General features: G+C 36.4%; 1 protein-coding gene across 17 annotated transcripts in view; it reads left to right on the forward strand.

Moving 5' to 3' along the window:
- The window catches only part of ARPP21 (cAMP regulated phosphoprotein 21), a 188458-nt gene that overhangs the window by 34952 nt on the left and 134031 nt on the right, over positions 1-19475 (forward strand). For 15 of the 17 annotated variants that reach the window (XM_019508962.1, XM_019508970.1, XM_019508974.1 and 12 more), the window contains exons 2-7: positions 9634-9802; positions 11480-11685; positions 12516-12557; positions 13427-13516; positions 17642-17798; positions 18991-19069. In XM_019508962.1, the coding sequence (XP_019364507.1) occupies positions 11518-11685; positions 12516-12557; positions 13427-13516; positions 17642-17798; positions 18991-19069 (536 nt within the window). In that variant the 5' untranslated portion in view covers positions 9634-9802; positions 11480-11517. Of the gene's footprint in view, positions 1-8400; positions 8448-9633; positions 9803-11479; positions 11686-12515; positions 12558-13426; positions 13517-17641; positions 17799-18990; positions 19070-19475 lie in introns of those variants that run through there. The other 2 variants (XM_019508964.1, XM_019508965.1) reach the window with 2 other exon arrangements.

Consider the following 19475-nt stretch of genomic DNA (forward strand, 5'->3'; position numbering starts at 1 on the left):
CAACTACCCCCCCCCGCAAGCAGCTATTAGTCTATGATTTTGTGACTGCTGTGATTTTTTTCAGTGAATTTACATCAAGTCTTTAATCATTTAATAGTTTTAATTCCTGACTTCTGGTTTTAATTATTTTTGTATTTTCTCCACTCTGTGTAGACAGAGAATCCGGGCTTACGGTTGTTTTTTTTACAAACTATGCTATTTATTTCTTAGTTTAATTAATTGGCATCAGAGGTGAATAATATAAAGGAGGTCCTGTGTATTTTAAAAATGTCTATTTTTTAAATAAGATCCCTAATATATTACTTGTCTTGAGAGCACTTTTTGCTTTTATTTTATACTTTAATATTTTTATTCTTTTATTTTCCGTTTTACAATTTGTTAATCTTTAAACAGTGAGGAAAAACTATAGCTGATTTTTTAAAAATAACAATTTTGTAATAATTCTTAGACTTGCAAAGATCTCAAAGGTGATGAATCTTAGACTTGTGAAAATCTCTAGAAATAGTTAATTAGCGTGCACTTTTGTATTTGATGCCCAAGTTCAATACTTCCCTAAAATCTCACGAATTTTTCTTGCAAGGTGTTAAATAAAACAATGGGGATATAGTTGAAATCAGTGTTCTTGTGAGATTTTTGTCAGTTTAGGTTGAAACTTATCCTAAATACTCTTGTGAGTCTGTTGAAATAGAAAAGACGCTTTTTGGTTCCAAGAAGGAGCCTTCTTTCTGCGCCCTCCAGTTTTGGTAGCGATACAGAGTGAGTTTATTAGAACTATTAAAGACCTCCAATTTCAACTTCATTTGGTAATGAAAACAATCTGAGTGGAAGCGTGGGATTGTTTCCCTGCCAATAGAGAAGAGGCAATATATACTTTGGAGGTCCTGAAATCACTGGGCATCTTTCTGTTGATGTCAGCGGGCTTTGCATTGGTCCCTTAGTCTACTTTTGCACACAGTATTCATATATATTTGAAATAATATTATCATTCTGGCCTCTTTGATGCTGGTGTTACTTAATTGGGGAAAAAGGGACATTGCCTGTCAAGAAGATATCAAATAGTAACAGCGATACTATAAACACAGCTATACTACATTAAATATGTAGTACTTACTGCAATCCTCAGAAGACTACGGCACCTTTTTATCAACTGTACTATTTTTATCAATATTAATAACTCATGGAAATGTAGTTCTAGAGTTGACAGCTGAGGAGACTCAAGGCTGTATGGCACATCAGAGGCATGCGTTTCTGGCCTTTGATTTGAATAGATGGTAAAATGGTTCCTGATTAACTTGCACATTAGAGCCTCTCTATATAGTTATTCTTAGGTGTGTTTGTCAAGGACCTGTGTGCCCATCTTACTTGCAGTTTAATTAGGCAAGTCTATAATGGTTGGTCTCAAGTGCTGCATAAGAAACGTTTGGAAACATTTATCAGATTGCTTCATGTTTCTTTAGAGCTCTAACATTTCAGGATTTAGGCAAATTAGAAGAGACAAACTAAGTATAAACCTCATAAAAAATGTGCCCTGGAATATATCAAAGGGTCTACATCAATGCTTTGCCTTCTTAGGGCTTAAAACTGCTCGCACCATATAGGCATTGATTGGAACATATGCTCACAAGTAAGTTCTTTACTAAAACAACTTTGATGCCAATTGTAACTTTAATACAGAAAAATATAATCTTCCAGTTTTTGTGTGGTACATCTGTGAGGGAAGTGGATTATAGTTAAATGGGGAAAAAAGGTTCTCTTTCTATTATATCACTGATGCTTTGTAAAACCTAATATAGCTCTATAGTAATTTTTCAAAAAAGAGGATAATTTTTCTTTAGCTGCAGGTTGATTTTTTTTTTTTTTTCTTTTTGTGAGAGAATATTAGGACTACCAGGTGCAACTACAATATTTAATTTTGATGGCTAATTTGGTTGGGGTTTTTTGGTCAGGTGGGGGGGAGGAGGGAGAGAGAGGTGTAGAGGAAGTGGGAAAACTCTTAAATCACATGCTTTTCAATCCTGGATATCATGGCTCTTCTGCGGTCAGTTTTTGTTCATAAAGGCAATTCTAGTACTTAGTCTGTTCCAATAACCTGCCATTCTGCTAGCAATTGTTTTCTTTTAGCAATTCCCAGTTAAACTCCAGCTGGTAAAAAATATACCAAATGCAATGAAGCATGGCAAGATGAGTAGAGGAGCTTCTATAAACTGGGGGTGAAGAGAACATTAGGAATATAGTGTAAGAGGCAAAGTAGTACCTGGTTTGTTTCCATAGGCCTTTCGTTGAGGAAATGCATCAGTCCAGTGATATGTGAAGTGTAGAGGAGTCCTACAAAGTCCTGTTTCATCAAAAATCTTTGTTGTAATGATGGGACCTGCTGTAGGAGAAACTGTCCAGAACTTTTATTTCTTTTTTTCTAAGGGAACACTTGTAGTATTTGGGTTAAAAGAAGTGCATATTACAGTGTATATAATTCGACGATGGTATATTTCAGTATGTAGCATACAACTCATATTTTCTTTCCTAGAATGTGGTGGGTCTCTATAGCCAGAGCACTTAAGAGTTAGCTTCCAAAACTAAGTATCAGGGCTTAATGTGGTGAGTATTTTGATAGGGTGCTTTCAAGGAAAACCTGGCATGCTTCATGAGGTGGTGTTGATGGTTTTATGCCTTCATGCTAAGGTGAGCGTAGTACCAGCATAAGGGTCTCTGGGTGCAAAGTTGATTTGACTGATGAGAAATAAAGTTATTCTCTAAAGTGTTTTGAAATTAAAGCTTCCATAGCAATTTTTGCAAGATAAAATGGATTAACTCTAGTGTCATTGTGGAATTCTAATTTGTCTGATTGCATTCTGCTCACAGAACCATCCCATTTACAGCTGGAATTCTTTAGTTTCTGTCTTAAGCAGCAGGTAGCAGGACACATTTTTCTGTACATCCTTTTCCACTCTTGGAATATGTAAGCCAAAACCCTTCTTGACCTGATGTGTACTACCAAAGCAAAACTGCACATACTGCCCCAGAGGTGAATTCATTTCACTGATGGATTAAATGATCAATGTCTGCACAAGACTTTTTATATAATTTTGGATGAAAAATATATTACAAATGTTGCAGCATAGACCTTCAGATAATCAAGAAAGGAGATCCTCTCTTAATAGAAGATCCCTAAAGGGTTTGGCTTGTTTAGTCAAACAATGCAAAGGCTGCAGGGAGGGAGTATGATTGTTGCCTATAAATACATGGTAGCTGTTGGGGGTAAATACACAAAGGAAAAACATTGGCACAAGAACAGATGTGTCTAATTTGGTTAGGCATAAATATAGGCTGAAAATTGGAAGGTGCTTTGTAGTCAAGGAATAAGGTTCCAGAGCAGTCTTCTGATAGGTGGAGTAGGTAAAAGAAACGTAAGTAGTTTTAAGATGGAACTTGATGTGTTTGAAAGGGATTATGTCATTTGGTTTTCTGTGATGCCAGGGGACCGGACTTGATGACTTGGAAGGTTCCTTAAAGTTCAGTGTTCCTCTGAATTTTGCATTTGCTTGTATTGTCCAAGGAGTTAATTTACCTGCATCCAAAATAGTGTTTTTTGTGTGCCAGATAAGAAGAACTTGAAAATGTATATTGGTTGTGATCATCCTTCTTCAAAGCTTGAAGTCATTGGCTCCGTGTCAGTTTATTCCTGTTTTGTATCTGGCCCTTTATATAGAGGGTGACCATACGTCCCAGTTTGACTGAGATGGTCCTGGAGTTCATAGACTGGTTCTGGCTGGTTGGTGAATATTAGAAGTTCTGGAATCAGAGGGGCATGGGGTGCAGCCCAGTGGGGAGGCAGAGTGGTGTGGGGTACCACCCACCTGCCTGCTGGCCTCTGCCCCTGCCTGCAGCAGCACTGCTGACTTGGAGGGAGGACTGTGGGATAGGAGAGAGGTACTGTCCCAGATATCCTAATCTCAGGAAAACCTGTCAGATTTATGTAAGTAATGAGGATAAGATGGGGAATTTTTTGTGCGTGTATATAATGGATTTGACTGTGTTTTGAAGAATGGGCCTAAACAAGTAGAAGGTTGTTGCATGGTTAATCTTCATAAATTGGGTTAAATCATTAAAAAGTTAGACATTTTACGACATAGATTTGTATTAACAATATCTAGTTAGCAGATCTCTGTACTTTTACAGTATCCTGGCAGAGCCTGCAGTACTCAGAATTACAGATGGATGAACAGGTTTTTAACGTTTTCACTGTTATTAAAATAAACAGGCTGTCTATGATATATCAACATTTATTTTCACAGATTAAACTTCTAAATCTTCGGGGGTAGAGTATAATGTTATTACTTTCTTTTGTTTTCATCTTTCCTACTTAAAAGCAACCAGTAATATCATATGATCAGAAATATGATCTAGAGCTTTCAAAATCCAACACAGTTGGCTGCAATTGGACAACTTGCTGGTGTTTGGTAGGCTACATGAAGCAAAGTCTTGGCTTTAGTGTCATTCCTAATAGACAGCTGTTTGCCTTGCTAAAACGCCATCAAAAATACTTGATGGTAATTGGCTAACTGACAGTCTCAGCTGAGAAGCGAATGATAAATGAACCTAGATACTCACCTATACAACTAACCTTTTGTCCATAAAGTTGAACCTTCTTATCTATGGCTGGGGCATGCTGGTAAGAAAGCATGGAGAAACTTGCTTTGCTACTGCTGTTGCTGCATATGTTTTGTAGAGGGGATAGGAACCAGGGAGAACACTAAGCTTTCTGTAAAAGTGTTTCTTTAATTGTTGTGTTTTAAAAAATTACCTTAAGCCTTTTAACAATTATTGAACAACTAGTAGGGTTCTCGGTGTTCGTTTTCACACTACCGTTGGGATTTTTTTTTAAAAAAACCCTGATTCATAATTTATATCTTGATATGGGAAGACCCAGAATTTGCCCTTGTTTCATCTGTCAAGTATCTTATGTGTTCCTGGAGTACAGGATATGGAATAAAGCAAGAGTTCTGTATTGCCTGCTAAAATCAGTAAAAAGACACATGTGTCTTATTGCCAAAATCACAATTTTTTTATATACATATATATCATAAATATTGCATTCATTTTATTTGCATCTATTCTTTGAGTCTTTAGTACACATGTTTTCAAGCCTTTCATTGCAGTGAGAGGGGAAAGAAACTTCCTTGATATTTTATAGGGAAAACTGAGTTTTTCACATTCTTGCTTGACTCCAGAAGCTGGGGCTTAAAGAAAAGCATGACACTTTGGTGCTTTAAATAATGAGAATTGACTGCACTGAGAGCCACAAGACCAGAGTAAAATGCTGTTCTCTAATCTCTATCCTGTACTTTCCAAGAGTCCAGACAGGGCACTAGCTACCTAGTTAGGTGCATAAAATAAAAATAAAATTGTGTGTGCGCGCACATATATATAAAATTGGGAAAGGTGACAGATATAGCTGTATGGTGAGAGAGACAATCCCCTATATAAGCTTATTTTTTAAATATACGCCATTAATTAAAACTTATGCAAAGGCTTATGTGTGGCCTCCTACTTGGAGCAGTAGGGCTTGATAAGTGAATATCACCGGCATGTAGGAAGAAATGTAACATCCAGCCGCATTTGTCTGTTTCCCAGTTTTGTTAATCCTTTCACTCTCCTCCCCCTCATACACAGTTGATCTACCTTTATACTTGGCAGATACGTTCTGAGAATGTATTCTTGATTTAGGCCCTGCTTCGGTATGGTGCTGACATCTTACATGCGCCTCCTAATTGCTAACCATAAAGTGCTTGTTGCCTCATGGGAGGTGGTGTGTGGTCTGCTTCTGTGATGTATAGTTAATGGTGGCCCTTTGGAGTTTAAGGATCACAGATCCAGCTCAGAGTTTCTTCCCCCAAGATTTTGACACATACTGAGCCTTTAGATATTACTTATCCCTCTTGTATCAGCACAGAAATTGCTATCTTTTCTTTTTGTGGACTTTGTGTCAGAGGTCTGTTTCTATTTCAAGTTTAGTTGATTACTGTGCAAATGTATTCATTGATATTTTGAGGCTTTCACTTAGTACTTGGTTGCATTTTAAATTTTATAATCATTTCCTTTTCTCGGCACAGATTCTTTAAAATGGTTTGCACTTAAATTACCTGCATTTTTTTACAGCTTTCTCAAGGGTCTGCGTGGTATGTGGCATTTATGTAAAATGCTTTCAATACTCATGCTGTCCTGTTTTCTTTCAGCTCAAGTGGCATCCTCAGCAATGTATTTGGATTTGGCACAATAATAAGAGCTAACAGATAGTCCCTGGGTAGGGAAAGCCTAAAGCTTCTAATGTGCAAAATAAACACATTCATTAAAAAATCATTTAACAAATGACAACTACATTTCTAGCCCAGAGCAAACAGTAATCACCCAGGTGCTTGAAACTTGTTTACTAACCTATTACATAATTTTTTTATTAAAGTGGCTCTAAAAATGGCAGTGTAGGCGTTCTTATTGTCTCTCTATGGCCAACGTCCTTAGGAAACTTTACAACTCGCAGTATCCCTATAAGAACTGCTCACCTGGAAGTGAAAATGTTGTTTTTACTAGCAACATGTTTTGCATTCTTCACTTGGGGACTAAAAGAAGAAGCGTACCAGTATTAGTGCTGGTGATTTGGCAGCTAGTTCATATCTGCACCATCACTGAAAGGTTACCAATAGTAAGATGTTTGTGTTGATCATTAAATAACCAGATATATGCCTGGAAAATGTACAGGAAGCACATGTGTGTTTTGAGCCAAAAGATGCAATTTTACAGATACTTTTCTGTGTTTGACAATTAATTAAATGCGTCTAAGCTTTAATTAATTACATTTTATTTAATAATTAAATAGTATCTTCAAATTTATCATAAAAGCTGGATTTTCAGTTGAGCCTAAATGCCTCCAGCATCTACAGATAGTTAATACAGAATCAGTTGCTTTGCAGATGCAGTTTAACTGTGCCTTGTATTGTCATGTAAATGATACCCATTACATGTAAATTTTCCCCTAAATGAATGGGAATTTGTATTAAGGAAAAGGTGGGAAAACTGGAGGGTGATTGATGTACCATTTGTTTTTTTTATTGCTTTCATTAGTCTCTTGGATCAGGGAGTAATTGCATATTGTTTTTTAAAAAATGATTTTCACACAAAACTGAAAGATTGGTTAAGTCCTTGTTTCCATATTACATGTTATGGACACAGGGACTTAAGCAATCATGCATTCTTAAGCATGTGGATTTACGTGATCCTCTCTCCCTCTTCTCCCTCTCTTCATACACACAGACACACTTCCACTCTCACTACTTGATTCCAGCACACAACTTTTTCCTAGATGATTTTTACAACGACGTGATGAAATGCAGAATAAGTGTATAATCTTAATATCTCTTCAAGATATGTTGATGTCGCAGGTCTGAAAGATGATTCCTAAGTACTGTAAGCTTCTTTCCTTCACTGTCTTATGCCTTGGTGGTGAAATGACTATATCTTTTGTTTGATTTTGAGATATAACAGTTTCCTGACTTGGCACTGAAAAATCATGTTGGCATTACAGACCTTAAGTGTAATAACGTGTGGGACTCCATTTATAAAAATAAAAAAATTAGTAAGCTTGATAAGATTATGCTGGACATCTGTGAATAGGACCACTAATGCTGATGTCTGCTGAAATCTTGGCAAAATCTCTAGTAGATGGATGTGAGGAAATCTGTGCTGCCTTTTTTTTTTGTTTGTGAATGGTTAACTTGGCACATATGGTAACATTGCTAAAAGGATGTAGAATCCTGAAATGATATGCTAATTTATGTTCAGGTTGTGCTGGAACTACCTGTTGGCTGGTCTACACAAGACGTTTACTGTGGAGCGGACTAATTAAATGTCTCGTGTCTATGCACGTGGCCCTAACAGGCTGCAGGCAACAAATTAACTCTGCTGCAGGGTAGTACTTGTATTTTACTCTGCAGTAAATACAAAGTGTTTTACTGTGCAGCAGCACGTGTGCAGACCCTGATGCAGCTGGCTGGGCCACAAGGGTACTGCAGTGCAGCGGCGGCTTGCTGGCTAGCCCCATGTTGGATAATTCTCACGCCCCACCTAGCCCCTCTATAGCACTTTGCCAAGTCAGAGTAGCCCCTGGCCCCCTGTCAGCTAGGGCTGTTCTGACCCTGGTGCCTAGGAGCAATAAACTGTGGCACAATATGCCCCAGAGTTTATTGCTTTGAATTAATTGTACGTGTAGATGCTCCCTGTGTTTCCCAGATGGATTTGGAGCTTTTTGACTCCATAGTACCCCTTCTCTTTTCTCTCTTCTCCACTTGAAAAAGAAGCAAAATGTTATTCTTCTCTTTTTTTCAGGTGGGGGAGACTGGGGAAGTAGTGTCTTTGGAAGGGAGGTAGCTAATTTCCTTTCAAGCTAGTCACATTGGGTCAGTGAATTACATTTTACCATAAAGTAGGCTTACTTAAGTTTGAATGCTTGAATATAATTTTTTGTTTTGTTAAGCTGCTTTATTCCCTCCCATCACTATAACATTACTGCTCCCTGAAGTAAAAACATTCGTCTTCCATTCGTTCTAGTGGCAAGGGTTTGCGATATAAGACTTTGTACCTCAGAACAAGGAGTATAAAAAGAATTGGAGGATATATAGTTTTGTGTTTTTCATGGCAAATTATCTGTTTCTATTGCTTTGGCTTTTTTAAAAATTATTATTTCTTTGAACAAACTATTTTGGCCCGATCCACACGAGCATCTCAACAAGCAACTTGTCATATGGAGACAATTTCCACATGACCCTAGTTTGTGTAAATCTGTTGAATCCCTCTCAAAATGTTCCTTTTCTGTCAAATAAAATATCCAGCTGGCAGTAACAATCCTGACAAATGGTGTGCACTGCACTTCTAAAGCAATTGTTCCTTTAGTCAGTCCTGCTCTCTGAGCAATAATGTTGAGATCTCTTTTTCACATGCTGCCTCAAGGAAAGTTTTCACTGTTGTTTTTTTTTTTTTCCTTTCTTTTTTTTCCCTTCCCCCCATTGTTTAAGGGGTTGGGCATTTTTTTTCTTCTCCTGCTGTCTTGGTCATTTCGGCTCTTATTCAGCCGATATGCCTCATTAAATCAACATTTAAATGCACCATACCCTTAAGGAGGTCATTTTCTAAAAGCAGTCATGGAGCTGTTTTTAAAATATTGTTTAAAGCCCTAATTGGGGCTGAAGCTTTGGTTAAAAACAGACACTTCCCCCCCCCCCCCCCGCTCACAGCCTATACTGATTTCCATTGAAGCAAACAGATGAGCTTATACATTTTTTTTTTTTAAATGAAAAGTGCTAGAATTCACTAAAAAAGGTTAAAATTGAAGTGAGTAATCTTCAGTGCATAATGCAATTGTTAATTTTAGCGCTTTGCGTAGGAGCTGTTATGACTTGAACAGCCGGCTCTAGCCTTCATTAGAGAAGAAGCAGGCAGTTTTGAGACAGGTGGAGCTGGATCAAGCTGTGAAAGTGATTTGCTTGAAGCTGGTCATTAGTGTTAGAAATCTGGTCCTATTTATTTCATCCTTAACCCTACCATGATTATTTCCATTATTATTATTTACTTTTCGTCTTTTTCCAGGTTGATGATGATCTGTCAAACTGTCTAAAGGAACAGCATGGAGATTGGCATTCTGAACTGTTAATGGGGACATGGGACGCGCATTGTCTTTCATAATTTGTGTGGATTTAACCAGTGAAGAGCAACAGAAGCAGCTAGAAAGACATCAGGAATTAAAGCAACTTTGAAGGTAAATAGCTTGTGTGTTAATCTAGTGCTGTTGTGATATTTGTATTAGTAAATATTTTGTGAGCATGTAGGTATATTTGTGGAATATGTGTACATAAAGGCATACAGTGCGTGCGCGTGCGTGCGTACGTAAGTGCCTAAATCGTCTTAAGTTTGCTTGAGGTCACGTAGCTCACATTAAATAGATTTTAAATTTTAGTGAATTATTTTGAGTTACAAGCGTAAGTACACAACAGCCAGAAATTAATCGGCAACATTGTTTTCCAATAAGAAAAATGAATGCTTTTGAGAAATTACTGAATTCTGTATTACTGTACTCTATAGCATATGAGCTTACAATCCCGTCATGACATTCAGATTCACACATATGAAAGTCATAAATGTTAGATAAACCCCAGTCCACCAAATTCCCACAGTCCTCTGCAAAGCAATACTATATTCCTATTGTTATACAGAAGCACTTTATCATAATTTGCTTTATTTAGTGTGTGAAAGCAGATGAAAAATCAAAATCTAAAGCCAAAAGTACCAAGACTTTAAAATGCATCTTCGTTTGTATTTCCAGTTAAAAGAAAAGAGAAGGACAGTGTTACAGGACCCGGTGAATGTTAATTATTAGCTATAAAAAGAAACATGGCAACGTATAGATTTGTCTAAATAATTTGTTTCATTGTTGGGAGGCGAACAATTGCAGTCTGTTTCTGAAACAACCCCTTTTTCCACTGTAGCTGTTCATTGTTGGGGTTTTTTTCCTCTAGATACATCTTTAAAAAAAAAAAAAAAGCTAAATTATTCATAAGATTCATTTGACAATAGATCAGTGGGGTTGTGTGGGGGGATGTTTTGTGGGGAGGGAGAGGAAAAATAATAACAGTCTTTTAGTTTGATAAGCCATTTAAGGCTTCTGTAAAACAGTTTATTGTGAGCTCAGAGCAATGCAGTGCAGTTAAGATATCTTCATTAGAGCTACCTGCCAAGGGCTTCCAGGAGGATTTCCACAGTGACATGGAGAGTGACATGGGGTTTGGGAAGAAGCTTATGATTTTAATAATGGAGCTGTCAGTTTGATGCCTGGAAATGTTGACCCTGAGAGCTTTATTGCCAAATTTAGATTTCATATTTATATTGAATTATTACCTCTTCAAGTGAATTTAATTTTTTCCTGTAGTGAATGCTGTAGACTCTTACTATACACAGAGCAGTACCTGAGAGAGAGAAATCTGCCGTATTCTTTTGAGGTGCTTTTTTATTTTTTTTAAACGGATTCGGGAGCAGGGGGAGCACTGATGTGCCTCTGACCGGAAGTGTTAATTGGTCATCCTCTATTTGATCCATCTGACTTATTTTTGATGGGGTGGTGAGGGAAAAGAGAAACCCTTTTCCATTCCTGTCTGCAGCTCTGCAGTCGCACCTTGGCTGTGGAATGAGAAAACTTTACCTCAAATCTGGTTTTCATTTTCTACCACCAAGGAAGTTTTTTAAAATAAAGCTGCTTTTATTTGTTTATCTTGCCTCAGTTCCACTGTTAGACAGTGTTGATTCACTACCATTTTTCAGCTGGAGCATGTTGCCCCGAGCCACTTTATCTGGGTCTGCTTATCAAAGGAAATGAAATGATTCACTTGGGAATCAAAATAAAAAATTCACCCCCATTTTTTGTGATGTTTTGACCTTTTAGGTCACCAAATCTTGTTGTTTTAATTTCTGTCTGGAAGAATGTCTGAGCAAGGTAAATTGAACCAGGAGACTGCGGAGGAAGCTGCGAAAGAGCAGGATTCTGCCATCTCCGAAGTGACCCCGGAGAACTGCATCATTAATAAAACGGAAAGCTCAGAAGTTGAAGAAAAAGAGGAGAAGCTGAGTGATGCCAAGACAGAGCTCCAGGTAAGAGGAAGAAGGGAGTGAATGGGCTGTCCGTTTGTTATTGTTATTATAATCGTCTCTTTCACTTGGCTAGATTTCCTTTATTCTTCACTCCTTATTTCATTTTGGTGCGTTCTTTCTCTCTCTAATTTGTTTGGTGCTCCCCTACCCCATCTTACCCCATACAAAGTAAGTGAGATCACTTAATTGACTTTCAAAGCTCTTTTGGGTTGTGTTATTGGTAGTTATTTATTTTACTAGTGAGCTTGGCACTGAGTGCCCGCTATGAAATTTTGGTTTAATATTAGACTGATAGTTTTCCCTCCTTGGGTATTTAAGAATGATCTTGTGCTGATGAACGGATTAGTAACACCGATTTAGAATTTTTGGTTTGGTTCATTTTACAGCATATGCCATATTTTAAAATAGAACAGTTACTGCCAGTATGCACAACTAAAGAAAGGTCATTAAAAACCTGAGACTTTATCAGAGGAGCTTTTTTATTACTTAGAAATGTAAAAAGAAAGAAACCAAAGTTAGTGGGAGCTCTGACGGATTTAAAAGAGAGAGACATTTGGAGAAAGGGAAAGGCTCACTTAAGTGTTGTCCTTTTATTGTATTTTATTTGAGCATAAAATTGCAAAACACTGCTAAGTCTGCATACTATTATGCGAATCAGATCAAAGCACAAAGTCAGCAGAGGCAATTCTTAACTCTTCTGCTTTTCAGTTGCTTTAGGGAAGTTGCTGTATGATACAGTATTGCTTCAGGAATGATTTAATGAAGTATTGCTGATATTCCTGTTGTGGGCATTTTACATTAAAAAGACACATGTTGTTTGTTTCACACAGAAACGAGGTGCAAACCAGAACCAGCAGAAGAAGAGATCCAAGGTAAGGCTCCATCTGTAAGTGAAACGGTAGCTCTGTGTCAGCTCAGTGTACCATAGTGCCATTCAGATGACTGTCTGCATATGTGACAATAGCTTTTACTGTTCCCTTTACCTCACAAGCATGTAGCACAAAGGTAGTTTCACCAGATACTAAGTGCTAATGTCCCCTTTTTGTCCATCCTGCCGTATGCTCTTGGGCTGGCCATGTGCTTGAGAGGGTATACTGCATGTATGCTTGTGTATGTGTAACTAGAAAAAAAAATTTCATTCCTTTTTTCCTTTGTAATTAACATTTTTATTTGACTTTTATTTAAGAGGAATAATCAAGTGGCAGAAATCATAGGGAATGAAGATGCTGAGTACAAGGAAGGGAGCTAATTAGTGATTTCTTTTCTCTTTTTTTCCCCCCCCCACCTTTTCTTTTCAACTGAGATTTCTTTATTCCCTATTTTTGAAGGGCAGGGTAATAAAATTAAAAAAAAAAAAAAAAAAAAAAGCTTTAAAATATATTGCCAAGTGGTCAGATTTTTATATTGCTGCTGGCTACAGCAAATAAGTGTTTTTGACTCTGCTATTCATTTTTCTTGTGGTTCTGTATTTTGTCTTTCCTTTATGGTTTTCAGTGTAAGTGAGAGGTAGCAAAAAGGCTGAAAAGCAAAAGCTGCATGGCGTGGCACATAGTGTGCCGGACAAAATCTACTTTTTATTATCTTCTATTTGCCACGTGCATATAACTGCATCTCAGGCAAATAAAGCTTGGCAAGATGAACGGGTAGTTATTGCTTGAAATTTTATTAGGGTGGTTGATGCATTTGGAGATTTGCGATGAGCAGTAGTTTTCTTTTGTTTTGTTTTTTCTTTCTCATTCAGTCAGGAGCTAAAGGAAAACTGGTCCGGAGCCTTGCTGTGTGCGAGGAGTCTTCCCCTCGCCTGGGAGCAGAAGGTCTTCATGATAATCAGGTACATCTGAAATCATTGCTGTTGGCTGCATGGTTGACTTCCACTTCCACTTGCATGATTATGTTACTTAATTGGGCTTTTAATGCTACATTTGGGGAAAAAATTACATCCAACAATGCACAAGATTTTATGAAGTTATCTGGTTTAGCGTGAACTATTATTTTGCAATATTGTAGTAGTTTAACAGTATGTCACAGGGTGTTGTTTGCTTTTTTTTCCAGACCCCCTGAAAATTTCAACAAATGGAAAAGAATTCAAAAGAATTCAGATTTAAAATTTAAAATAAATAGATAAAATTGTTCTTTTTCTCTAAGGCTCTCTCTTTGGAGGCTACACCAGATACAGTTCTGAATATGCACCGGTTTCTAGTTCAGCTGAGATCTATAATGCATCAGTCTCCCCAGTGTGCACTTCACAATAATACACATATCATTGACTCTAATATATATTGGCAGTGAAGAGGGTGCACCATCTGACATTTGGTGCAGATTTTCCAATATAAAAAAAAAGCATGAATCAGTCTGTACTGGTGTTGTATTCCATTTATTCCAAAGAAACCTTCTTGGACCAAAACTTCATTTCAATTCAAGCCAACAGATTTAGACTATGGCAGACAGTCCTTTTAGATTCTCTTCCAAAAAAAGGTCATAAACTATTTTTTTTTATTAGCCCACTGAAAGCAAGATTAGAAAAAAAAATCCTTAAAAGCTACCAGCATTGATACTTAAAAGATTCAGTTGTTTTATTGGTAAATGAGATCAGCCACAGAGAGAAAGAAGGGGAAAGATTGAGAGAATGGCTTTTGTGAGCTCAGAATATTGAAGTCACATTTATTAAGTGTACTTTCTTGGAGTTTCCTCTATTGACTTGAAATGAAACAAATCAAACTCTCCTCTTAGGCTCATAAGTATGGAGAGGACTTTTTTTTTCTTTTTTCTTTTTGAAAGACCAAAAACCAGATCTTGTTTAGCAGGTGGACTTCTCCAAGTTCTCACTGCTCTACAATGATGCTTATGCAGTAGAGCAATTGACAGATTATTTTATCAGTTGTTCAGTTGTAGGTATATGCTTTTTTGCTTAACTTGCGTTATTAGAAATGTGTGGCTTTTGTTCTGCATTTTATTTGTGTTTTCTATTGTTTAATGGAGAATGAAAGGAGAATAATATAAATATAAGAGATTGTATTAAACATCGCATGGTAGTTTATAATGTACTGCACAGGACGTATGTTAAACTCCATGGAGGTTGGCAGGTTTGGGTATAATATACCTCTCCCAAACTGCACCCTGATGCCAGACAGAGGAGGGGTTCCTTACATACATCCTTTGGTCCTACCCCATGTTTGCAAAGGTACTGGCAAGAATCCTTGGACTGTTACAAAGATCACAGGAGTCAAAACACCCCTGGACACCATTGTCTGTCTGAAAGACAATTGGCTCTGAGTAATCGATTAGATAGGAACTATACTTTGTTCTTATTGGCCTTTTGCTAACTAATACAGATTAGCTTTGCAAAGGAAAGCTACCCCTGCATTCTCCTCCTTGGACTGGCTGAAGGATATTGGAAGTATTGTGCCAAATGAAATGGTTTGCTTTCACGTTAAAGGAAAAAGAAGCATATTTTCAGTTTCTTTGGAATTTTTTTATTAGTTTATCTTAATGGTTTACAAAGCACAGGGTCTTAAGTACCAGAGAATGTATGGTACATTGCCAGCACTACAGAGTATGGATTGTACTGCAAACCTAATGTTTGTATTTATATTTGAAAATTTGCCTTCATTTTCCTGTGTAGGAAAAACTTGTTACCTGTATTACTTGATCTTGAACGCTTACCTGATGGTTCACTATGTCCTTACTTATAAGGAATGTTGCCTCTAATGTTATACTATTGATCTATCAGTGTACTATTGCAACTTGAACATTTCTTTTGTTGTTCACTCTACTTACCTTGTACCAATGTACTTATTAATATTGTATTTTACTATTGAGAAAAATCAATAAAAATAAATATAACAAAAATATATGATAGATTGCTTTCACGACTACAGCCCCTTTGTGTGTTTCTTCAAATGCAACCAAATACTTTAGTAGCATGTTATATGTAACACAAAGTGTATGCTGTTTGTTTCTGTGTTGTTTATGCTGTTTGTAAAGTCTGTCACTTTTTTTTTTCTCTCTGGTTACTGTAGGTGCATTTTAATAGTCATTCTCAGTTTGGAATTAAATTCCTGAGGATGGATTAACTAGTTACAATTTTTTTTCCTTTTTGCTTAAAAGAAATAATAGCAGAATCACCTTCCATAGGTAGCCCAGGGAATCTGAAGTTGGTCTTCAGATTGATTCATATAAAACCCTATTGTAATGAAAAATGGTATTTAAATTTCTCACTTGGACAAGTGAAAGAGTGGGGGGAAAAAACACTTTAGTCCATTGAGTGCAAGTTGGCAGTACAGGGGATATTTTCCTGCATAGCCTTATTTCAGATGCCTGAGAGTTCCTAATCCTTTACTGTATTCAGTGCAACCTTTTGTTAGCATTTCCACCTTACAATAATAACAGTAGGGATTGAGAATACCGTCGTGTTTTGGATATATGACTTGCTTCAGTTTTACAGTGCCTTGCATCTCAAGTCTTTTGTATCACATTTCAGCTTAATGTTAAGAATAAGGCACCGATTCAGCAGAGGCAGTGTTGAATTCCTGCCTTACTGTGACATGTTTACCCTGATAAATGGCTTTGTTAAGATTTTTTTTTGTCTTATGCTTGTTGTGGTGGCTGGTGGTTTTTTTTTTTTTTTTTTTTAAGCAACATTTTAATGACTCTAAGGTGTATAATAGTTATTGCAGGCATCACTTCAGTTCTAATATTCTGCTGCTTAAAAATACACTATAATTTTGTAGAGATACTTGCTTTTCTGTAAAACAGTTGTCTTTGGAACTTAATAATGAAAGGCAGCTTTTCTTATTTTTTCTAATATTAATTAATTTGGATTTTACTGATGTGATGATTATCACTCATCAATTATGAAATGTGCTTTATGTAAAAAGCACACTTTTAATATTACTAACTTGTGCTAGAATTTGATATGAGCATGCATTTTTTACAAAGTTTATATATCTGATATTGTTAAGTCATTTTTATATAAAAAAGTGAAAATACTGAGATACTTACTTTTTTTTTTCTCCCCCCCCCCCTTCTTATAGTCAGGTTCTATTCCTTCTCAATGATCATGGCACTGTTTAAAATTTTTCTTAAATACTAACCTGTGGGTTTTTGGTTTTTTGTTTTTGTTTTTGTTTTTTAAACTGCTGTCTCAAAAATCTAGTGTTGGTGCGAATGGAGATTAATTAGTAATAAAATCCAAAACAAAGAGGTCAAACGCAGCAAATTTCCCAGTTTCTAATAACTGCAGCTTCAAAGGGATTCAGGGTCTTTGAAATGCCAAAATCTTTACGACATAGATTTCTGAAGCATTAGAGAAATTTAGTTAGTATATAGGCACTTTATCCAAAAGTATAATACACATTTTAGCATTAGCATAAACGCAGCATTGCCAGATGGTTTTTAATGTGAAAAACCTGATAACTTAATATGCTTAATAGGGTACTATTGATTTTATTATTTATGGGAAGTGAATGATTATTAAAACCTATATAGCACTAGATGTGTTCATAGCACTTCATATGAATTTGCAACATATTTTCCATGGGAAAAAATGATATTATTAAAGCTATTTGTCTATCTAGCTAGTAGTCTTTAACATCTACAGTTTCTATCAAGAAATAAAATAATGTAAGGAAACAGCCCATATGAATTTCTAATATTATAACAACTATTAAACGAATCTTGATCACTAGAAATTGAGAATAACGTGCCTTTTAATATTTACCAACTAAGAGGTGTTTAGTTTGGGAATATTAAGGAGGATATTCTGACTTTAATGGGAGCAGGAAACACGCATCTGATAGCAGTTTGGCCCTAAGAATACATTATTCTCCTCATAAGATTAATTTATTAATGGCTTCAGTTTTTCTAACGGTGCACACTTTAATGTAAACCTCTGCAATTTGGAAGCCATGTACAGTTTACAGAATCTGGCCCTAAATTGTTATGTTTTTTTCAACAGGAATCAATACAACTACAGCTTTCAAGTTTCCCCAGCCTACAAGAAGAAGACAAATCTAGTAAAGATGATTCTGAGAAAGACAGAGAGAAAGAGAAGGATAAAAACAAAGAGAAAGATAAAACCTGTGAAAAACCCAAGATCAGAATGTTATCAAAAGGTGAACTTAAAAGTATTTAAATAATTTTTATGGTCACACATGCAAAACTTCTGAACGTGCATTTTATATACACTGACATCTGTCTGTCTGTTTTTGTCTATGCATTACACATATAGCAAAAACTCTGTAGATATTTATATGTTAAACATCAACTTTAAGTGGATAAAAGGGAATAAATGTCACAAAAGGATGGGTGTAGAAGGAGGTAACATACAGTGACATATCTATGATATTTCATACAGCATAATGGTTTGTATATAGCAGCTGTTTAATACATAACTGTGTTTACACGTGCATGTGCAATGTATTTCAGTATATGTATATGATAAATAATATTTATGTAAAAGATAGCATAAGAATACATTACCTCTTTAGTGAAAATTGGTCTTGCCACCAAGATTTCTACTCCTATATATTGCTTATGCCCTATTGGTCTGTTTGTTAATGTTATTGAGAAATCTGTGCATGGCTTTTAACCCGTACTTTTAAATTACCCATTACATATTGTAATTCTGGTTTAGCAGAATAGGTATATGCAAGATGATTTTGAATCCAATTTATTTTTTTATTTGCAATACATAATTTTAGCCATGTTACAAAACCACACCATAGACTCTTAAGATTAAGCATTGCCTGCCTGCCTGCAGGCAGCCAGATCCTCAGCAGAAGTGAATTGTCAGTTGCCTTCAGAGGAGGATGACAGAGCTCAACAGCTGAGAACATACCTAGTGTTGGGAAGACCCAAAACCCACAGTATAAATCTACTTTGAATACACCATTGCAGCTTGCCATGATTACCTACCAGCTTTCAGAAGTTACTGCTGCCAGTGTTTTAAAATGGTTAGAGTTCTCACTGGCATGGCATATCTGCATATGCTTCATGTTGAATTTGACAAAGATGTATTTAAGGGTAGTAAGTTGGAAGTGCTTGGATGAAATTAAACACCTTCTATGATATGGAAAGGGCAGCACTCCCTGTTAACATCCAGCTTTGGTGCTGCCTGTTGTTAGTATAGTACAGAGAAATGTAGATTTCCTCCTGGTGTTTCCTGGGGTACAGCTCATTTTAAGTAGTAACATGCATGTACATTTTAGAATGTTTCTTCAGACTACTGACTTGAAAACAGAATTTGCCTCATGGGTGACTTAATTTTACCTTTTGAAATGAAACAATTGTCTATTTTTTTTTCAGATTGCAGCCAAGAATATACAGATTCAACAGGCATAGATTTGCATGAATTTTTGATTAACACATTAAAGAATAATCCCAGGTAAGTAGTCGTGCATGTAGTTAGACTCCTGGTATAGCCCTGGCCATATCATAGAAATTATACATCTTGTAGTATTAGTTTTAGAGAATGCTATTAGGAAGAAATTAATGATGGAAGCATGACAATTTTAACAAGAAGTTCATAAACCAATCAACCCCCACTCCATAGACTTTCCAGTTTCTCACTGCTTAATTGCTTTCCCTGAAATTTGACCATTGTGCCTATTTTCTCCCCCACACAACTACATCCCAAGACTCTTAACACTAACATATAGCCTATACAATTTGGACTATTTGTATGTATAGGCTGCAGTTTTCTCTCGGAACTGCTATATACAACTCTCACCATATTGTTAGTACTAAGAAGCCTCTTTATGCACACAATCAGTCTGGAGCTGTGAAGTCAT

The sequence above is a fragment of the Gavialis gangeticus genome, unplaced genomic scaffold (assembly GCF_001723915.1).
Source record: "Gavialis gangeticus isolate Ggan-Ray unplaced genomic scaffold, GavGan_comp1, whole genome shotgun sequence".
NCBI lineage: Eukaryota > Metazoa > Chordata > Crocodylia > Gavialidae > Gavialis > Gavialis gangeticus.